This window comes from Ovis aries, chromosome 3, assembly GCF_016772045.2.
Source record: "Ovis aries strain OAR_USU_Benz2616 breed Rambouillet chromosome 3, ARS-UI_Ramb_v3.0, whole genome shotgun sequence".
NCBI lineage: Eukaryota > Metazoa > Chordata > Mammalia > Artiodactyla > Bovidae > Ovis > Ovis aries.
In genome coordinates, this window is record NC_056056.1 from 92,180,210 (window position 1) to 92,200,753 (window position 20,544).

Consider the following 20,544-nt stretch of genomic DNA (forward strand, 5'->3'; position numbering starts at 1 on the left):
TAAATGCTCAATGCTGCCGCTGCTAAGTCGCTTCAATCGTGTCCGACTCTGTGTGACACCATAGACGGCAGCCCACCAGGTTCCGCCATCCCTGGGATTCTCCAGGCAAGAACACTGGAGTGGGTTGCCATTTCCTTCTCCGGTGCATTAAAGTGAAGAGTGAAAGTGAAGTCGCTCAGTCGTGTCTGACCCTTCGAGACCCCATGGACTACAGCCTACCAGGCTCTTCCGTCCATGGGATTTTCCAGGCTAGAGTACTGGAGTGGGGTGCCATTGCCTTCTCCTGAATGCTCAATAAATGGTAGCTATTATTTGCTCAGTGTGTGCAATCTCAGGATGAAACTGCTGTTCAGCAGTTTCATGTTCTTGCCACTAGAGGGTGTTCTTTAGAATTTTATTTAGGACAACTCTTATTATACTTCGGTCTAATTCACATGTTTGAAATTTAAGAAACTTATAATTACAGCTTACAATGATTTCTTAATTTAAATATAGAGTAGAATTAACTTCATATAATTTTATTTGTTTTTAGATTTTTTTTGATGTGGACAATTTTCAGAGTCTTTATTGAATTCATTACAATATTGCTTCCAGCGTATGCTTTGGTTTTGTTGTTGCTGTTGTCACTGTTTCTCCTGCTTTGGTGTTTTTGGCTTCAAGGCATGTTGGCTCTTAGCTCCCTGACCAGGAATTGAACTAGCACCCCCGGCACTGGGAGGGGAAGTCTTAACCGCTGGGCCCCCAGGGAAGTCCCAGCTTCTTGTAATTTTAAATATTCTCTTGATAGCCGAGGTATTCTCAGTGCTCTAGGGCTATTGCTTTCAACTCGCTTTCTCTCTTTAGGTCTAGGATTTGCATACAGAAGGAATACAATGAAGTCTGAAGGTATGCTCATCCCTAAACATATTCCCCTTCTCTCCTAACACTGAAGTGCAGCAAAAATATGGTTATTTTAGGTGGAGTGTTTTTTCTTTTCAAATCAGGGCTAAAATAGGACTGGCTTAGTTAACCAGCTACTCTGTCTTGCTCTTCCTGAAACGTTCATGGAGGCAATGTTTTCCTACTGACCTGTAGGAGGTGTTGTAATATTTTGTTTGCTTTCTGAGTTAAAGAGATAAAGCACATTTAGGACATCAGCTAGTCCCACCCCTTCGTGTTACAGATGGAGACACTAAGACCCAGTGTTAAATGCCTTCCAAGGTGGTTTTATCTTGTCCGTTTAAGGGTCAGAAGTCTTTTTCTCTTCGTTAAGCACAGCAGGCTTTTATAAGAGAGACCCAGCAGAGCCTTCCTAGATAGGTGTGGATTTAAGGCCTGAACATACTCGGCGATCGTTTATCGATGCTTATGATGTGAAAATGGTGAGAAGTGGGGACATAGTGTTGAATTAGACATTATTCTTGCCCTTTACGGGCTGATTTCTGAAGAGCTACTGCAGGAGAGAAATAGCCAGAGCTTAACTGCAGTGCCGCAGTTCAGATGCACAGATTGTTATGGGCTTTGGGGGAAACTGTTCTCCTCACTCTGTGGGGAGGATCCAGCTGCTGCCCTTATCTTGAACCTATTTGATAAAATGAAGGTGCAGGAGAGAGGACACGTGTGTTCAGTAAATGTCACAACTTTCTCCGCTCCCTACACTTGCCTTCACATGGAGCAACATCGGCTCTGCCTTGTTCAGAAGAAGAAAGGACTGCTAATGAGAAGTTTGCGATTAAATAGTGATTTAGGTGGTTTAAACTCTTTCAAAAACCAATTAATAAACCTATGATTTTACTGTCCCACAGTTTTGCAATCACTGTCTTGACTTCTCGTGGTAACCTCACGACAACTCGCCAAGAAGCAAGGGCGAAAACTCTTGGCTTGTGAAGGGATGGATTTGTGAGGAGTCATTTCCTTTCTTGCCCAGCTTTTTGATTATCTACTAAGCTGTGGGCTGAGGTCCAGGCATGGCAAATACACAGGGTAACAATACATGTAAAGCAAAACCTTCTAGAGAAGGTTGCTGATTGTTTTATAGCATCTATACTCTCCCATGATAAAGGAGGTATGGTGCCAGACAGTCAAGTAGGTGCTTGGGTGATTTAATAGCCATTGAGTAGATTTAATTTCTAAACAAGAGATTCACTCTTTTTCTCTATAAGTCCACTGAGCTGTGATCTTAAAAGGTTCTATGTCATTTGTATCGTGTCCTCTTTCTCCCCACAGCTTAGGGTCTGGATGAGTGAAATATTCTTTGCGAAAAGGCCAGAGTATGTACTATACCATATTAATGCCTTTTGTCCTAACCTTCGTGGGTACAGGGCTCAGCTTTGCTCAGTGTAGTCGGAGTCCAGGTGAAGGATTTCCATTATCCTCTCCACCTGGCAGGCTGGCTGGGAGGAGGGGAGAACAGAGAGACAAAGCGAAGGAGGGGTGGAGAAGGTAGGGTTTCCTGGGAGGAGTGGGCTGGAAGTGGGGCAAATGGTCCTGGGAGTGGGGCCTTCTGACAGAATGGTTTCCTCCCTTCCCTGGTGTCCAGGTCTGTATAATCCAGATCCTTGCCTTACCCTCCCAGGGGAAAACAAATTCCCTCTGAGAGAGAAAGTAAGCCCTTCTCAGAGCTCCTTTTTTATAGGGGAAGAAGCTGAGTTTCTTAAAACATAAGCCATATGGCTGTGCCTTGAGATAAATAGTTTAATTGTATTTCTGTCCGCTCACCTCATAAAGATGGTTTTAAGTCTGCGGAGCAGTGTCACTTGTCAGAAAGAGGTGAGGGAAGTGTTCCGAGAAGCGCGCGGCAGCATCCAAGTTCTGGGAGGCCAGTGCGGGGAGAGGACAGCAGCCAGGGGAACCGGAGTGGGCAGGCTTCCCTTCGGCACCGTCTTTGTTTTCCTTTACTCCAGAGGCCCCGAAGAAGACGATCCTTTTGTGGTGCATTTTTCAGCACTGACTAGAAAGCAAGTCAGAGAAGGCAGTGGCACCCCACTCCAGGACTCTTGCCTGGAAAATCCCATGGACGGAGGAGTCCATGGGGTCGCTGAGGTCGGACACGACTGAGCGACTTCACTTCACTTTTCAGTTTCAGGCATTGGAGAAGGAAACGGCAACCCACTCCAGTGTTCTTGCCTGGAGAATCCCAGGGACGGGGGAGTCTGGTGGGCTGCCGTCTCCGGGGTCGCACAGAGTCGGACACGACTGAAGTGACTTAGCAGAAAGCAAGTACCATAAAAATCAGTCAAATTTTATTAATTCATTAATCCAGTAATTCATTTTGTTAATTAATTCTTTAATGTAAGATTCTTACACTATAGAGGTATAGACATAACCTGTGTTAAGTTAAAGATACATATTGCACAAGCTCTAGGGCAACAATTTAACAAAGAGATATAAATAATAAACTAATAGAAAAGATGAAAAGCAATCACAAAAAACAGTTAATCCTTAATCCCCAAATAACACAGGAAAAGTAGAAGAAATGAAAACAAAGGAAAAAAAAAAACCAGAAGGGAAAAATAGCAGATCGTGAGATGGTATTTGCAGGGAGCCTGAGAAGGGTTCGGAGGGGCTGTCACATCAACTGAGCCCTCACCATGTCACATTATGAAACTAGAGATGAACTTTAAATATGGGCAAAACCCTCAACATATTTTATTGAAAATTTGAGATAGAAAAATGTAAAAGAAGAAAACAAGTCCTGTAGCCTTCTGTATAGTAGTCATTTGGACTCTAGGGGCTCTACCTAATCCTTATCTGGTCTTACATGCAACTGAAGTCAACTCTTCACTGACATATGATGCATTCCTATTCTGAAATTTGTAGGTGCTAGGAATGCTCTAACTCTCCACCCCCTAACTTGGCAACTAGCAGGATTACCAGCAGAGCCTAATGTAGCTGAAACACCACCACACTTTGTCAACTGTTCTAATATACTCTCCTCCATCCTAAAAGCCATAGAAATACGTTAGGTAAAAGATTTGTTCTGTCCTGTGACAAATCTGCCTTGATAGATTCATTATCTTGCTTTAGCCTGTAAGCACTGTAAGGAAAACCCAAATGCCTGGTGATTGCTGAAGACGCATCATAGCAAATTTTTCATTCATTAAGCAAATTTATACTGAGAAAACTGGATATCTACATGCAGGAGAAGGGATTTGAATCCTTACCTTGTACAACAAACAAAAATTAACTCCAAGTGAATCATAAAGCTAAATGTAAGAGATTAAATTATAAAACCCCATAGAAGCAAACACAGGAATAAATCTTTATGATGTTGGATTAGGCAGTGATTTCTTAGATATGATGCCAAAAGCACAAGGGATATTAGAGAAGATTGGCACCTGAACTTCATCACAATCAAAATCTTTTGTACCTCAAGTTCAATTCAGTCGCTCAGTTGTGTCTGACTCTTTGGGACCCCACAGATTGCAGCACGCCAGGCCTCCCTGTCCATTACCAATTCCCGGAGCTTACTCAAGCTCATGTCCATTGAGTCGGTGATGCCATCCAACCATCTCATCCTCTGTCGTCCCCTTCTCCTCCTGCCTTCAATCATTCTCAGCATCAGGGTCTTTTCCAATGAGTCAGTTCTTTGCATCAGGTGGCCAAAGTATTGGAGTTTCAGCTTCAGCATCAGTCCTTCCAATGAATATTCAGGACTGATTTCCTTTAAGATGGACTGGTTGGAGCTCCTTGCAGTCCCAGGGACTCTTAAGAGTCTTCTCCAGCACCATAGTTCAAAAGCATCAATTCTTCAGCTCAGTTTTTCTTTCAAAGAACACCACCAAAAAGTAAAAAGGCAACCCACAGACTGGGTTGTCAGTCATGTATCTAATAAGGGGCTTATATCCAGAATATAAAAACCTCTTACAGCTCAATAATAAAAGGACAGATAACCTAATTAAAAATGGACAAAGGATTTGAAAAGACATTTCTTTAGAAAAGATATTCAAATGCCCAAAAAGGACATAAAGAGAAGCTCAACATTATTAGTCATTAGAGAAATGCAATCACAATCACAATTAGATGCTTTTCACACCCACTAGAATGATGATAATAAAAAAGGTAATAAATCAGAGCCCTTAAACATTTGCTGGTGGAAAGATAAAATGGTGCAGCATCTTTGGAAAACAGTTTGGTGGTTCCAGAAATGTTCCTGAAAATGTTAAAGATAGGTTACCTAATAATTCAGAAATTCTATTGTTAGGTATTTACCTTCTTTTAGTTGGGTTAAAGCAGCAAGTAACCCGAAAAGACAACTGATTAAATACCTTTTGGCAGGAATTAGTTTGACTGAACCCTTTCCACAGGGTTGTAGAGGAGGAACCCAAAGAGAGGAAAGACTGAGCAGTGCTTGGAGTGCCCTCTGGTGGGGACTGTTTAGAAGTGCAATAGGTGCTGTGGGCACCTGGGGACTGGGAAGAGAATTAGGGCACCCCTGGCCTGGGAAGAGAGGCCAGAAAAGGAGCAAGGGGTAAATCTTAAGGGAGAGAGATTTGACTAGCTATAGGAAGACAAAGAACCTGGCTGTGAGTTCCCCATCGCTGGAGTGTTTAGGAAGAGAATGGAAGATAATTTGGGGGAAGGTCAGGTTGAACAGAAGCTAGGGTTTCGACTAATATTCTCTAAGCCCTCTTCAGAGTTTACGACTCTAAGTGCTAGGCTGCTCCTGCTGCTAAGTCGCTTCAGTCGTGTCCGACTCTGTGCGACCCCATAGACGGCAGCCCACCAGGCTCCCCCATCCCTGGGATTCTCCAGGCAAGAACACTGGAGTGAGTTACCATTTCCTTCTCCAGGGCATGAAAGTGAAAAGTGAAAGTGAAGCCGTTCAGTCATGTCCGACTCTTAGCGACCCATGGACTGCAGCCTACCAGGCTCCTCCATCCATGGGATTTTCCAGTACTGGAGTGGGTTGCCGTTGCCTTCTCCGAAGTGCTAGGCATTGAAGACACAATTCCTGGTTGACAAATTTTGCTGGGCTAACCTGGCCTACGGTCCCAACTGGTACCTTAGGAAATCAATCTAGCTCCACCTAGTAGCTCTCAAGGCATCAACAATTCAGTTGCACTGGGCTTTGAGTCTAACACCTGGATGTGAGTGGATGGGAAAATGCAGGGCTCAAGGAGTTTACCCCAGTTCCAGGGACAGCCTTATCTTCTGGAGCACCAAATTCTGGGCAACAGCTTCAGACGTTCTGCCTACAGAAGTGGGGTTAGTGCTCCCAAACACTTGCACTACTTGCGTTTAAAGGAACCAGTGGAGAAAAGAATGGAGAAACTGTGATAGAGGAGAAGCAACTAAGAAAAATATGGGTGACTTGATTATGTTAATCACTTTATTAGACAAATTTTTCTTTTTCATACATTTTTAGGAGAAAGAAAAACATAAGAAAGCAAAATGGTATTAGAGATGTTTTTTCCTTATCAACTTGATAAGGAATCATTTATTTACAAAGAACTGCCTCTGTTCTGAGTATAGGTATGATGAGTTTGCTATACATCAATGAAACTGCAACTCCAATCAAGGTACGGAATCTTTCCTCATCCTAAAGATTCCTTATGCCGCTTTGTAGTCCACTCTCCCCTCCAACCCTAGTCACAGACAACCACCGAAGTGATTTTCTTCACCATAGTTTTGTTCTTTAGTCTCTAAGTCGTGTCCAACTCTGTGTAGCCCCACAGACTGTAGCTCCGCAGGCTCCCCATGGGATTATTCAGGCAAGAGTACTGGAGGGGGTTGCCAGTTCCTTCTCCTGGGTATCTTTCTGACCTAGGAATCAAACCCGGGTCTCCTGCATTGCAGGCAGATCGATTCTTTACTGTCAGAGTCACCAGACCGGTTGGATGACAGCAAGTAAGCCCATCCTTCTGAGACTGCCTGCCTGTGTGCTGAGTTGCGTCCACCTCTTTGTCATTTGCATTGTATCTGAATGGAACCCTACAGGATGCACTCTGCTATGTGCTGATTTCTTCACTGGGCATCACAAGGCAGCCATGAGACTCATCCAAGTGCTTGTGTGGATCAGCAGAGATGAGGACCATTCCACTGTTTGGAAGCATCTTTATTTCATCTTCATTCTTGAAAAGCATTTTTGTGGTATATAGAATTCTTAGTAAACAGTTTTTTTTTTAATTGTCAGTGCTGTAAAGATGTTTTTCACTGTATATTGACCTTTCCTGATGAGAAGTTGTGATCGTTCAAATAATTGTTGAATGCTATGTTTATGTGTCATTTTTTTGTTTTTTAGAGATCATACTTCCTGATTTTCTCTTTATCTTTGGTTTTCAACTGTTTGAGAAATGATGTATCTAGGTGTGGTTCTCTTCAACTTTATCCTGTTTGAGGTTCGTGAAACTACAGAATTTTTAAATTTAAATTATTAACTAAATTTTGGAAGTTTGGGCTGTTATTTCTTCAAATACTTTTTTCTGCTCCCTTTTCTCTCCCTTCTTTAGCATTTACACATATATCGACCTTTTGAAATTGTTCCATATATCCAAGAAGCTGTGTTGATTTTTTCCCTGTTGTTTAGATTGTATACTTTCTATTGATCCATCTTTAAATTACAGCCTTCAGAAGAAAGTCACAAAAAAGGGGACGTTATTGTTTTCCATTGCGTTCCTTGCAACAGATTTCAACTCTCCCCCAAAACTTGCCTGCTTTTGTTACATCTCTAGAGTCTCAGGCAGTTGTTTTTATATTTTGTCCAGACTTTACAACTCTTATTTCAGCAAGTTCAGGTTTTCGGGTCATTTTGCAATACAGTAAGCAGAAACTAAAGGTAGTATTTTACCTTGAAGTTAGCATGGGTTTAACCCAACCACTCACAATTTATACAATCATTTTCACAGATGGCTCTCAATGAACTAATAATAATAATAATGACCTAAGGTCTGTAAAAACAGTTAAAGATTTAAAACTATTCCTTATATCACACTTGTTAATGAAGAAAAGATCTCATGCATTTTCAAGAACTCAAATTTCAAAGAACTCAAATCATTTTCACTGATTTTACTCCTACTTAACTAGACTCTCGATGCCTTGGCTTCATTATCAGTTTTTTTTAAAAGTTAGACTATCCTGGTCTGCCCTGAAAAGTATCCTACGGAGAAAAGAAATGTTCCTTGCAAAAAGGTTGTGTGGTTAAATATATGTAGAATCTGTAGGATTAAACAAAGTTGAATAGGGTTCTTTCCTGCAGTATTTTTCAAAGCCTTTAATATGTTAATACATATTCTGTGTTTTCAAAAAGAGGACAAGATATTACTTATTCTTGCTTTTGTCTCAAGCTTTAATATGGCTTAGTGTGCCACCATCACTGATTCTGCCTTTGTTTAAAACCTCGATATTTTGTTCACAATAAATTTTTGTACATTGCTTTGTTCTTTAAATGCCCTTTAAATGTTCTTAGTTGCCCAGAATATTATTTATATTCATTGCTGAGTTTTTTCGTGCCCTCTTAAATTTTACAATAGAAAAGCAAATGCCTGTTTCACCTCATTTGCTTCACTCTAGTCCTGGGGCCAATAGCAGCTGAATTGATAGATTTCTATTTACCATTTGCTAACAAGGCTTTGTATTTCCCCAAATGTGGACTCAAACGGACTTCTCAGTTTACAAGATTTTCTAACAGCTCCTCCTATGAACCCCTTATCCTCTTTTTCTGTACTTTACCTCCTCTGGTCACATGGACATTCAGCACTCAGTTACCTCTCAGAGTTTTTGTTCCTTTTTGTTTCTTTCCCGTCCAAACTGAGAATACCTCCCCCACGGCATTCATACTCCTCAGCTAACCCAACTCTTCTTCCAAATCCTGCCCCAGTCTCACTCCCTTCTTTCGAGTTCCCCAGACTCCCTCCCTTTGCTGCTTTCTGTTCATGCATTTCCCAGTGGTCCCACGCAGCCTGGTCATGATTTATGTCCCGTCTAGGATGGTTTCTTGACCATTTCATGGATGCGAGTCTTGTCCCCTCTGAGGTCCAGAGCCTGTGTCTCACACTTCAGGATCCTTTTAGCACAAAGCACTATGTGAAGCTGTACAGGTCTCAGTAACTGATATGGTGATAGACTGCTTCAGAATTCCCTCAATGCACTCTTCTTCTCTTAACTCTCTGATCTTTTTCTTTATCTGAGTTTCAGGTAGAGAGGATTATAGTTTGATATCTGGGTGCACTACAGAGGGGTCACCACCACAAATCCAGTTACCATCTGTCACCGTACAGCTGACCCCCTTCACTCATTTTGCCCACCCTCTAACCCCCCCTTGTCTTCCAGTAACCACGAATCTGTTCGCTTTATCTACCTTAGTTTTTATTTATTTTGTTTATTCATTTGTTTGTTTTAGATTCCATATATGGGTGGAGTCATAAAGTACGTGTCTTTCTCTGTTTGACTTATTTCTCTTCACGTTTTATCTCCAAGGGTCCATTCATGTTGTTGCAGATGGTAGAACTTCATTCTTCTTTTATGGCTGAGTCCACTGTCTATGCATTCCACATTTTCTTTATCCGTTCACCTGTTGATGGACACCTATGTTGTATCTGTATTGTGGCTATTGTAAATAACGCGGCAGCGGACATAAGGGTGCATGCGTCTCTTTGAATTGCTGCTTTCGTGTTCTTCAGATAAATACATACCTATTTCTGTTCTTCAGAAGTGGAATCGCTGGTAGCTCTCTTCTTGATTTTTTTTTTTTTTTTTTTTTTTTGTCTTTCAAACTTTTATTTAAGGGCACTGATCCATGATGGATTTTAGATCTTGTTGAATGCAGCCACATCCATAGACTGTACATACTCATCGAAAGCAGTGATCTGCTCCTCCAGCATGTCTGTCCCAACTTTGTCGTCTTCAACTACACACTGTATTTGAAGTTTCTTAATGCCATACCCAACCGGAACTAGTTTAGAAGAGCCCCAGACCAAGCCGTCTGCTTGAATGCTTCTGACGCACTCCTCTAGTTTTGCCATGTCGGTCTCATCATCCCAAGGTTTCACGTCTAGTAAGATGGAAGACTTGGCGACAAGTGCCGGTTTTTTGGCTTTCTTTGACTCATACTGGGCAAGGCGTTCTTCTCTTAGCCTCTTGGCTTCTTCACTTTCCTCCTCATCATCAGATCCAAAGAGATCAATGTCATCATCATCTTTACTATCTGTAGCTCCACTTTCTGTGGTGTCTTCCACATTAGCAGGGCCATATTTGCCCAAAGCTTTCTTCACTCCTGGCAGGCTGGCCTTTTCCTTCTCATAAGATTTGATGTGATTATACCAACGGAGGGCATGACACAAGTCGGCAGGTGGTGGGCCGGAGACAGCTTCAAATACTGCCACATCTGCTTGTGATGGCACATACCCCTCTATGTAACTCTTGTCCGCCAAGTAGTCGTTGAGCACCTGGAGGCCAGCGGGGCTTTTCAAGTCTCCAAAACCCATGGCGACGGCTAATCTCGAACTGGGAGGCAGCGAAGAAAGAGGCGCGCAACCGGTCAGCGCCCAGCGCTAAGAGGAAAAAAAAAAGCTCTTCTTGATTTTTTGAGGAACCTCCACACTGTTTTCCATAGTGGCTACAACAATTTACAGTACAAACAGCAGTGGATGAGGGTTCTCTTTTCTCCATATCCTATCCAACATTTGTTATTTCTTGTTTTTTCAATAATACTAATAGCTACTCTGACAGGTGGGAGGCCACATATCACTGTGGTTTTGATTTGCATTTTTCTAATAATTAGTGATGTTGAACATCTTTTCATATACCTGTTGGCCATATGCATGTCTTCTTTGGAGAAGTGTCTGTTTAGATTCTCTACTCATTTTTAAATCTGGTTGTTTGTGTTGAGTTATATGACTGAGTTCTTTATATGTTTTGATATGAACTCCTTATTGGATATATGATTTGCAAATATCTTCTCCCATTCAGTAAGTTCACTTTTCTTTTTTTGACAATGGTTTCCTCCTCTGTGCAGAAATTTCTAGTTTGATATAGTTCCATTTGTTTATTAGTGCTTTTGTCTTCCTTGCCTTTGGAGTCAAAAATATCAGAGAGATGGATGTCTATGCTTATGTTTTCTTCTGAAAACATAGTTTTCAAACATCTGTAGTTTCAGATCTTAGCTTAATTATTCATTTTGAATTAATTTTTGTGTACAGTGTAATATAGTTGCCTTCTTTCATTCTTTTGCATGTGGCTGTCTGTTTTTCTCAACACCATTTATTGAAGAGACTATCCTTTCCTTATTAAATGTTCTTTGATCTTTGTCATATATTAATTTTATATATGTATGGGTTTATTTAGGGCTCTCAATTCTGTCCTCTGATCTGTGTGTCTGTTTTTGTACCAGTGCCATCAGTTCAGTTCAGTCACTTAGTCGTGTGCGACTCTTTGAAACCCCGTGGATGGTAGCACGCCAGGCCTCCTTGTCCATCACCAACTCCCGGAGCTTGCTTAAACTCATATTCATTGAGTCGGTGATACCATCCAACCATCTCATCCTCTGTTGTCCCCTTCTCATCCTGCCTTCAATCTTTCCCAGCATCAGGGTCTTTTCAAATGAGTCAGTTCTTCGCATCAGGTGGCCAAAGTATTGGAGTTTCAGCTTCAGCATCAGTCTTCCAATGAATATTCAGGACTGATTTCCTTTGGGATTGACAGGTTTGATCTCCTTGCAGTCCAAGGGACTCTCAAGAGTCTTCTCCAACACCACAGTTCAAAAGCATCCGTTCTTCAGTGCTCAGATTTCTTTATGGTCCGACTCTCACATCTATACATGACTACTGGAAAAACCATAGCCTTGACTAGATGGACCTTTGTTGGCAAAATAATGTCTCTGCTTTTTAATATGCTGTCTAGGTTGGTCATAACTTTCCTTCCAAGGAGCAAGTGTCTTTTAATTTCATGGCTGCAATCACCATCCGCAGTGATTTTGGAGCCCAGAAAAATAAAGTCAGCCACTGTTTCCACTGTTTCCCCATCTATTTCCCATGAACTGATGAGACTGGATGCCATGATCTTAGTTTTCTGAATGTTGAGCTTTAAGCCAACTTTTTCATGGCTGTGATGGTGCACAAGCATGGCCAAGAGGAGCTACCCCAGATCCAAGGTCAGGGGCAGCGGCTAGAGGAGTTACCCCACATCCAAGGTAAGGAGCGGCGGCTGCGCTTTGCTGGAGTGGCCATGAGGAGGTACCCCACGTCCAAGGTAAGAGAAACCCAAGTAAGATGGTAGGTGCTGAGAGAGGGCATCAGAGGGCAGACACTGAAATCACAGACAACTAACCAATCTGATCTCACGGACCACGTTGAACATTGCCATACTCAAAATGTACCCAGAGAGATTAACAATCAGGTTTTTGAACTTTGAAGGGACAGGTGAATTCTTTTTTTTCTCTTTCTTTTAAAAAAATTGCAGATTATTTCTATCTCATAAAATTGTATCAAATGGAAAGCTATACATCTCATTTTATGAGGCTAGAGTAACCTTGCTATCAAAATTATAAATTGTATCTGTAAGTATAGATACAAAAATCTCAAAGAAAATGTTTGCATATCATATATTTATTTATATCATACATCACAAGAAGAGGGATTATTCCACAAATACAAGGATGGTTCAACATCCAAATCTACTAACATAATTCTTTACATTAACAGATGAAGGGAAATGCTTTATGATGATATAAATAAGTGCATGAAAGACATTTGAGAAGTCAACATTCATCCATGATTAAAAATAAACTCTTAACAAACTAATAAAAGGAAACTCTCTCTTAATTTGACAAATGAGCTTGAGTGCGTGTTAAGTAGTTTCAGTCATATTCAACTCTTTGTGACCCTATGGACTGTAGCCTACCAGGCTCCTCTGTCCATGAGATTCTCAAGGCAAGAATACTGGAATGGGTTGCCATGCCCTCCTCCAGGGGATCTTCCTGACCCAGGCATCAAACCAGGCATTGAACCTCTTAAGTCTCCTGCATTGGCAGGTGGGTTCTTTACCACTAGCTCCACCTGTGAAGCCCCAATTTGACAAATAATGCCTTTTGAATACTACAGAAAACGTCAGACTTAAGAGCTAAGACTCAGGAAGAAGAGAAGTGTGCTTGCTTTTACAATTCAATGTAGTATTAGAGGTTATAGCCAGTAATGTAAAATAGGAAAAAACGTAAGATGTAAGAACTGAAATGGAAAGCACAAAGCCATCTTTATTTACAGATATATTATTGTTCACATAGAATTCAAAAGAATTTAAATACAATGAGTAGAAACAAAAAAGAGAATTAAGCAAATTTGTTGGTTAAAAGATTTACATACAGAAATTAATAGCTTTTATTTACACTAGGCATAATCAATATTTAATAGAAGAAAAAGGCATTGATAGTAATAACAAAACTCTAAAGGCATTTAGAGATAACTCTCATTAAAAATGAAAGATGTATGAGCCCTGTATAGAAAATATTAAAAAACAAATTGAAGGCCAAATTATATCTGAGCAGACACAGAGATATACTGTGTTCCTAGATAAGAAGACTAAAATGTATGAACATGTCAAGTGTCTGCATTCAGCTCAGGTCAGTCGCTCAGGCGTGTCCGACTCTTTGCGACCCCATGAATCGCAGCATGCCAGGCCTCCCTGTGCACGTGTCTACCTATCACTTCACAAATTCAGGGCATTTTTGGTAAAAATGGCAACAGGAGGTTTTTAGAATGATTTTTCATGAAGGTTTATGGAATGATTCTACAATTTATAGGAAACAAACAAGAAAAGACCAATATGAGGGAAGACAATTTTGAAGAAAGAGTTTAGGAGACTTTCCTAAGCAGAAATAAAACTTATTTTGAAGGTACATCTATTAAGGTAAGCATGCACAGAGTTGGGGAGAAACAACTAGGTTACTGGTATAGGATGTGGACCCTGAAACATAAATTCATGATGATGATGGTGGTGGTGGTGATGATGCCATTTATATATATATATAAAATCAGAAATGGCAGTTCTTATACATGGGGGAAAGATGAGCTCTTTAAAATAAGTATCTAGTTATTATATTTGATAATCACAATGGCTTAAAGAAACCAAATATATTGAAAGTACAAATGAAGTTTAAAATGTAAATAAAGTGATTTTAAAATTAAAAAAATAAAATAAAATACTTTTCTAGGACAATCGAGTAATTGCCCATTTGGGAAAAAAATGGATTCCTAATTCACTTCATACAAAAACATTACACATGGATTTAAAGTCTAAATGTGGGAAAGGTAAGTTTTAGAAGAAATTATAAAATAATAATTTCCATGGTGTTTCATGGAGCTTTATGGAATGATTCTAAAATTCAAAGGAAACAAACAAGAAAAGGCCAATATAAGGGAAGACAATTTAATTGTTTATTATAATTGGAGGCTAATTACTTTACAATATTGTGGTGGTTTTGCCATACAGTGACGTGAATCAGCCATGGGGGTACATGTGTCCCCCTGTCCCAACCCCCTCCCCCAACCTCTCTCCCCATCCCATCCCTCTGGGTTCTCCCAATGCACTGACTTTGAGAGCCCTGTTTCATGCATCGAACTTGGACCCAGCAATCCCACTGCTGGCCATACACACTGAGGATACCAGAATTGAAGGAAAGACAGTTTTGAAGAACATGTTTAGAAGCCTTTCCTACGCAGAAATAAAAGTTATTTTGAAGGTAGTGATACTAAGGTAAGCATCCAGCAGTCATGTACGGATGTGAGAGTTGGACTATAAAGAAAGCTGAGCGCCGAAGGATTGATGCTTTTGAACTGTGGTGTTGGAGAAGACTCTTGAGAGTCGCTTGGACTGCAAAGAGATCCAACCAGTCCATCCTAGAGGAAATCAGTCCTGAATATTCATTGGAAGGACTGATGCTGAAGCTGGAACTCCTATACTTTGGCCACCTGATGCAAATAATTGATTCATTGGAAAAGACCCTGATGCTGGGAAAGATTGAAGGCAAGAGGAGAAGGGGACGACAAAGGATGAGATGGCTGGATAGCATCAATGACTCAATGGATGTGAGTTTGAGCAAACTGTGGGAGATAGTGAAGGACAGGGAAACCTAGTGTGCTGCAGTCCATGTGGTTGCAAAGAGTCAGACATGACTGAGCGAATGAACAACAATAGAATAATATATTTATGAATTTGAGATACAAAGAAATTTCTTTTTTTTTAGAAAGAAATTTCTTTAAAAAATCCCCCCAAAAGTATAAGAAATAAAACAATCGATAACTTCTTAGCTTTTTAAAAATACCCGTCAACTTCTTCAAAATAAAGATAACATAGAGAAAGTAAAAAGATAAGCCATAGCTTGGAAGAACATATTTGCAGTGAATATATCTGATCAGGAATGTATGCACTAGTTTCACAAATCAATACTCCCCAGTGACAAAGAACTTAAACAGGCAGTTCATGGAAGAAGAAAGCTAGAGGTTCAACTTCATTACTGATCAGGGAAAAACAAACAAAAATGAGATACTTTGCAATTATCAAGTTTTCAAACACTAAAACAAATTCAAAACTGAATTGTTGGCAAGGATGTGGAAATATGGAAACTTTCGTACATTCTTGCTGGGAGTGAAGTTGGGACAATCACTTCAAAGGGTGATATTGCAGTACTTGGTTAGGTTACTTTGCTTATATTCAGTTCAGTTCAGTCGCTCAGTCGTGTCCGACTCTTTGCGACCCCATGAATCGCAGCACGCCAGGCCTCCATGTCCATCACCAACTCCCAGAGTTCACTCAGACTCACGTCCATTGAGTCAGTGATGCCATCTAGCCATCTCATCCTCTGTCGTCCCCTTCTCCTTCTGCCCCCAATCCCTCCCACCATCAGAGTCTTTTGGAATGAGTCAACTTTTTGCATGAGGTGGCCAAAGTACTGGAGTTTCAGCTTTAGCATCATTCCTTCCAAAGAAATCCAAGGGCTGATCTCCTTCAGAATGGACTGGTTGGATCTCCTTGCAGTCCAAGGGACTCTCAAGAGTCTTCTCCAACACCACAGTTCAAAAGCATCAATTCTTTGGTGCTCAGCCTTCTTCACAGTCCATTCTCACATCCATACATGACCACAGGAAAAGCCATAGCCTTGACTAGATGGACCTTAGTCAGCAAAGTAATGTCTCTGCTTTTGAATATGCTATCTAGGTTGCTCATAACTTTTCTTCCAAGGAGTAAGCATCTTTTCATTTCATGGCTGCAGTCACCATCTGCAGTGGTTTTGGAGCCCAAAAAAATAAAGTCTGACAATGTTTCCACTGTTTCCCCACCTATTTCCCATGAAGTGATGGGACCGGATGCCATGATCTTCGTTTTCTGAATGTTGAGCTTTAAGCCAACTTTTTCACTCTCCTCTTTCACTTTCATCAAGAGGCTTTTTAGTTCCTCTTCACTTTCTGCCATAAGGGTGGTGTCATCTGCATATCTGAGGTGATTGATATTTGTCCCAGCAATCTTGATTCCAGCTTGTGTTTCTTCCAGTCCAGCATTTCTCATGATGTACTCTGCATAGAAGTTAAATAAGCAGGGTGACAATATACAGCCTTGACGTACTCCTTTTCCTATTTGGAACCAGTCTGTTGTTCCATGTCCAGTTCTAACTGTTGCTTCCTGACCTGCATATAGGTTTCTCAAGAGGCAGGTCAGGTAGTCTGGTATTCCCATCTCTCTCAGAATTTTCCACAGTTGATTGTGATCCACACAGTCAAAGGCTTTGGCATAGTCAAGAAAGCAGAAATCGATGTTTTTCTGGAACTCTCTTGCTTTTTCCATGATCCAGCGGACGTTGGCAATTTGATCTCTGGTTCCCCTGCCTTTTCTAAAACCAGCTTGAACATCAGGAAGTTCATGGTTCACATATTGCTGAAGCCTGGCTTGGAGAATTTTGAGCATTACTTTACTAGCGTGTGAGATGAGTGCAATTGTGTAGTAGTTTGAGCATTCTTTGGCATTGCCTTTCTTTGGGATTGGAATGAAAACTGACCTTTTCCAGTCCTGTGGCCACTGCTGAGTTTTCCAAATGTGCTGGCATATTGAGTGCAACACTTTCACAGCGTCATCTTTCAGGATTTAAAATAGCTCAAATGGAATTCCATCACCTTCACTAGCTTTGTTTGTAGTGATGCTTTCTAAGGCCCACTTGACTTCACATTCCAGGCTGTCTGGCTCTAGATTGGTGATCCCACCATCGTGATTATCCGGGTTGTGAAGATCTTTTTTGTACAGTTCTTCTGCGTATTCTTGCCACCTCTTCTTAATATCTTCTGCTTCTGTTAGGTCCATACCATTTCTGTCCTTTATCAAGCCCATCTTTGCATGAAATGTTCCCTTGGTATCTCTAATTTTCTTGAAGAGATCTCTAGTCTTTCTCATTCTGTTCTTTTCCTCTAGTTCTTTGCATTGATCACTGAAGAAGGCTTTCTTTTCTCTTCTTGCTATTCTCTGGAACTCTGCATTCAGATGCCTATATCTTTCCTTTTCTCCTTTGCTTTTCACTTCTCTTCTTTTCACAGCTATTTGTAAGGCTTCCCCAGACAGCCATTTTGCTTTTTTGCATTTCTTTTCCATGGGGATGGTCTTGATCCCTGTCTCCTGTACAATGTCACGAATCTCATTCCATAGTTCATCAGGCACTCTATCTATCAGGTCTAGGCCCTTAAATCTATTTCTCACTTCCACTGTATAATCATAAGGGATTTGATTTAGGTTGTACCTGAATGGTCTAGCAGTTTTCCCTACTTTCTTCAATCTAAGTCTGAATTTGGTAATAAGGAGTTCATGATCCAAGCCACAGTCAGCTCCTGGTCTTCATCTTTGGCTGCAAAGAATATAATCAATCTGATTTCAGTGTTGACCATCTGGTGATGTCCATACAATTCACCAATTCTACTTTTCGGCGTGGTGACTATAGTTTCACCCTCTGTTACAGTAATCTCTAGCCACATGTAGCTATTTGAGCACTTGAAAAATTGAGATGTAATCTAAGTGTGAAATGAAATTCCTAGTGGCTTAGCAGTAAAAAATAATCTGCTTTCAATGCAAGAGACTCAAGTTCAGTTCCTCGGTTGAGAAGATTCCCTGGAGAAGGAAATGGCAACCCACTCCAGTATTCTTGCCTGGAAAATCCCATGGACGAAGGAGCCTGACAGGCTACAGTCAGTGGGGTTGCAAAAATGTTGGACAATACTTAGCGACTAAACAACAACAAAAATAAGTGTAAAATAAACTACAGATTGAAAAGACAGTATAAGAAAAAGCATGTACAGTATCTAATTCATAATTTTATATATGATGATTACTTATTGGAATGATAATACTTTGGATATATTGGTAAAATAAAATATATTGTTTGAATTAAAATTTAACCTGTTACTTTTAATTTTTAAAATGTGGCTACTGGAAAATTTTAAATTACAATGTTTCTTGCATTATATTTCTACTAGACAGTGCTGGTCTAGGAAAATTCCCATACATCCACTTGAGAAGGTATGTACAAGAATGCTTGTAGTAGCATTGCTTGCAAAGACAAATTTAGAAATAACCTCTATGTTAATTAATATGACTATGACTAATTTGTCTCCATGAAATGAAATGAAATCCTATACAGTACAGAGTTAAATAAATCAGAGCTGAAAATATAAACAAAGAGAAATCTCAAAAACATAGTTATGGAATGTTATGCAAAGTATGTTAAACAAAAAATACACTCTCTTCCTTTTTGTTTGAGACCTTCCATGCACCTCCAGATTTCCCCCCTTACTTTAAAGCCAGGAGAAGCAGAATTCTGCTCAAATAAGAATAACACCACTAACGCATGTGACTGTGTCCCTAAGAAAAGTGAAAAGCTACTAGCATAATGAGTACAGCTATTTTGGCAGAGTGGAATTTAATCACAGCTCTATTGTGTAGTGGGGTTAACACTTACCTAACTGATCTCACACAGTAGCTATGAAAACAAATCGTGATGAGAAGGAAAGCCTTCTCTGAATGCTGATAGATTCTGGCCTCTTCAGCAGCAGTTGATTCATGGGACTTGTTCTCATTTTGGCAGGTTTGCAGTGGAAAACACGCAGCCATGAGGGCCTCTGAAACCAAGAACTGGAACTGCAGAAATATTAGATGTTTGTATCAGGATGACCTTCAACTAGTACCCAACGAGTGACAGCCGGCTATCAGATCTGAAAATGACCTTTAATGTGATTGTCTCACATGTTCCCCACAGATACACAGAAGTGAAGTAAGATAATCCTAAGGGATACAGCATTCTACTTATGGGGTGCTCCAAGGACAGACCAAATTGCCAGAGCTGTTTTCTTTGTCAGTCAGCCCACACATCCGTTTATTCACCCATACATTCATCTTTCCTTCTGACACACAGACCACCCTAGCACAATGTGAGAGGGATCACACTGGGTGTGAATACCAGCAGGTGTGGTTTGTGGGTCCATCTTTTAGTCTGTTCACCACACTCACTAAGAGCACTGCTAAGGACCTCGTACTGGCCAGATACAGCAAGCATTTAACTGTCCTTTCCAAGTACTGTGGACTGCATATTCGTGTCCCTCCAAAATTCATATGTTGAAGCCCTAGTCTCCATTGTGATGGTAGTAGGAAGTGGGGCCTTTGGGAGGTGATTATGTCATGAGGATGGAGCCCTCATGATGGAATTAGTTCCCCCTTAAGAAGAGAAACAAGGCAGCTTGCTTCCTTTCTCACTCTCCCATCTGAGGACACAACCAGGAAGACTTCTCACCAGGAACCGAATAGGTTGGCCCTTTAATCCTGGACTTCCCAATCTCCGCAACTGTGAGAAGAAGGTTTCTGTTGTTTAAGCCACCAGGACTATGGCATTTTTGTGACAGCAGCCCAAACGGACTAACACACCAAATAAAGGATTTTACCCTGTGCAGGGTCTCTCTCAAGTGTCCACTCCCTCCTTACATTTGTGACTGACCCCTGCGTTGGCTTCCCTCCCACTTCTTGCGTGGTTAATTCTCAGGCCCCACTCCTCCTTCTCATGCTTCCTGAGCTCTGGTGGGCTCCCAGGAAAATGCCCTCAAGCCTCTGGCGTCCTCTCCCAAGCCTGGTGGCCCCATGCTGAACTCATAATCTTCCTTTCGTACCCTGCCTTTCTTGGTCACCATGTCAGGACTGCCCTGGGACCTCAGCGGCTCCCCCCACATTAAGGGTCTCTGCCAAGTCAGAGTGATTGGCTGAATTGGAGTTTGCAAATTATGGAGCCTCGGGAATATTTTGGTTGTTTAAACTAAATAGGGTTTGAAATAAATGAAAAATAACAAAAATCCATTTATCCTTAACCTGAATTTCCATATGACAACAGTAAGTGGGAACCGATTGGCAGCCACCCCTTTTATTCTAAGCACATGCCATTCAACATGCTATGTAATTTGTCAGGGTCCCCGCTAGTGTCTACTGATCTCCAACAAGATACTTTCCTTTTTTTCTTTTCTTTTGATTTTTAAAAAATTATTATTTGCACAGACCTTGTAGTAAGGTGTGTCATAGATTTGCGTGGAAACTTGATGGTGCTTTTGCAGAATTATTTAT

General features: G+C 40.9%; 1 protein-coding gene across 1 annotated transcript; it reads right to left on the reverse strand.

Annotated features, from left to right (window-relative positions):
- Window positions 1-9,722: 9,722 nt before the first annotated feature.
- Window positions 9,723-10,483, reverse strand: LOC114113944 (elongation factor 1-beta). The gene has a single exon (XM_027966968.3). It carries the CDS (start codon window positions 10,401-10,403, stop codon window positions 9,726-9,728), a length of 678 nt encoding a protein of 225 aa, XP_027822769.1. The 5' UTR covers window positions 10,404-10,483; the 3' UTR covers window positions 9,723-9,725.
- Window positions 10,484-20,544: the final 10,061 nt, after the last annotated feature.

Excerpts from the sequence above, each read along its gene's own strand:
- LOC114113944 (XM_027966968.3), bottom strand. The coding sequence starts at position 10,403 with ATGGGTTTTGGAGACTTGAAAAGCCCCGCTGGCCTCCAGGTGCTCAAC.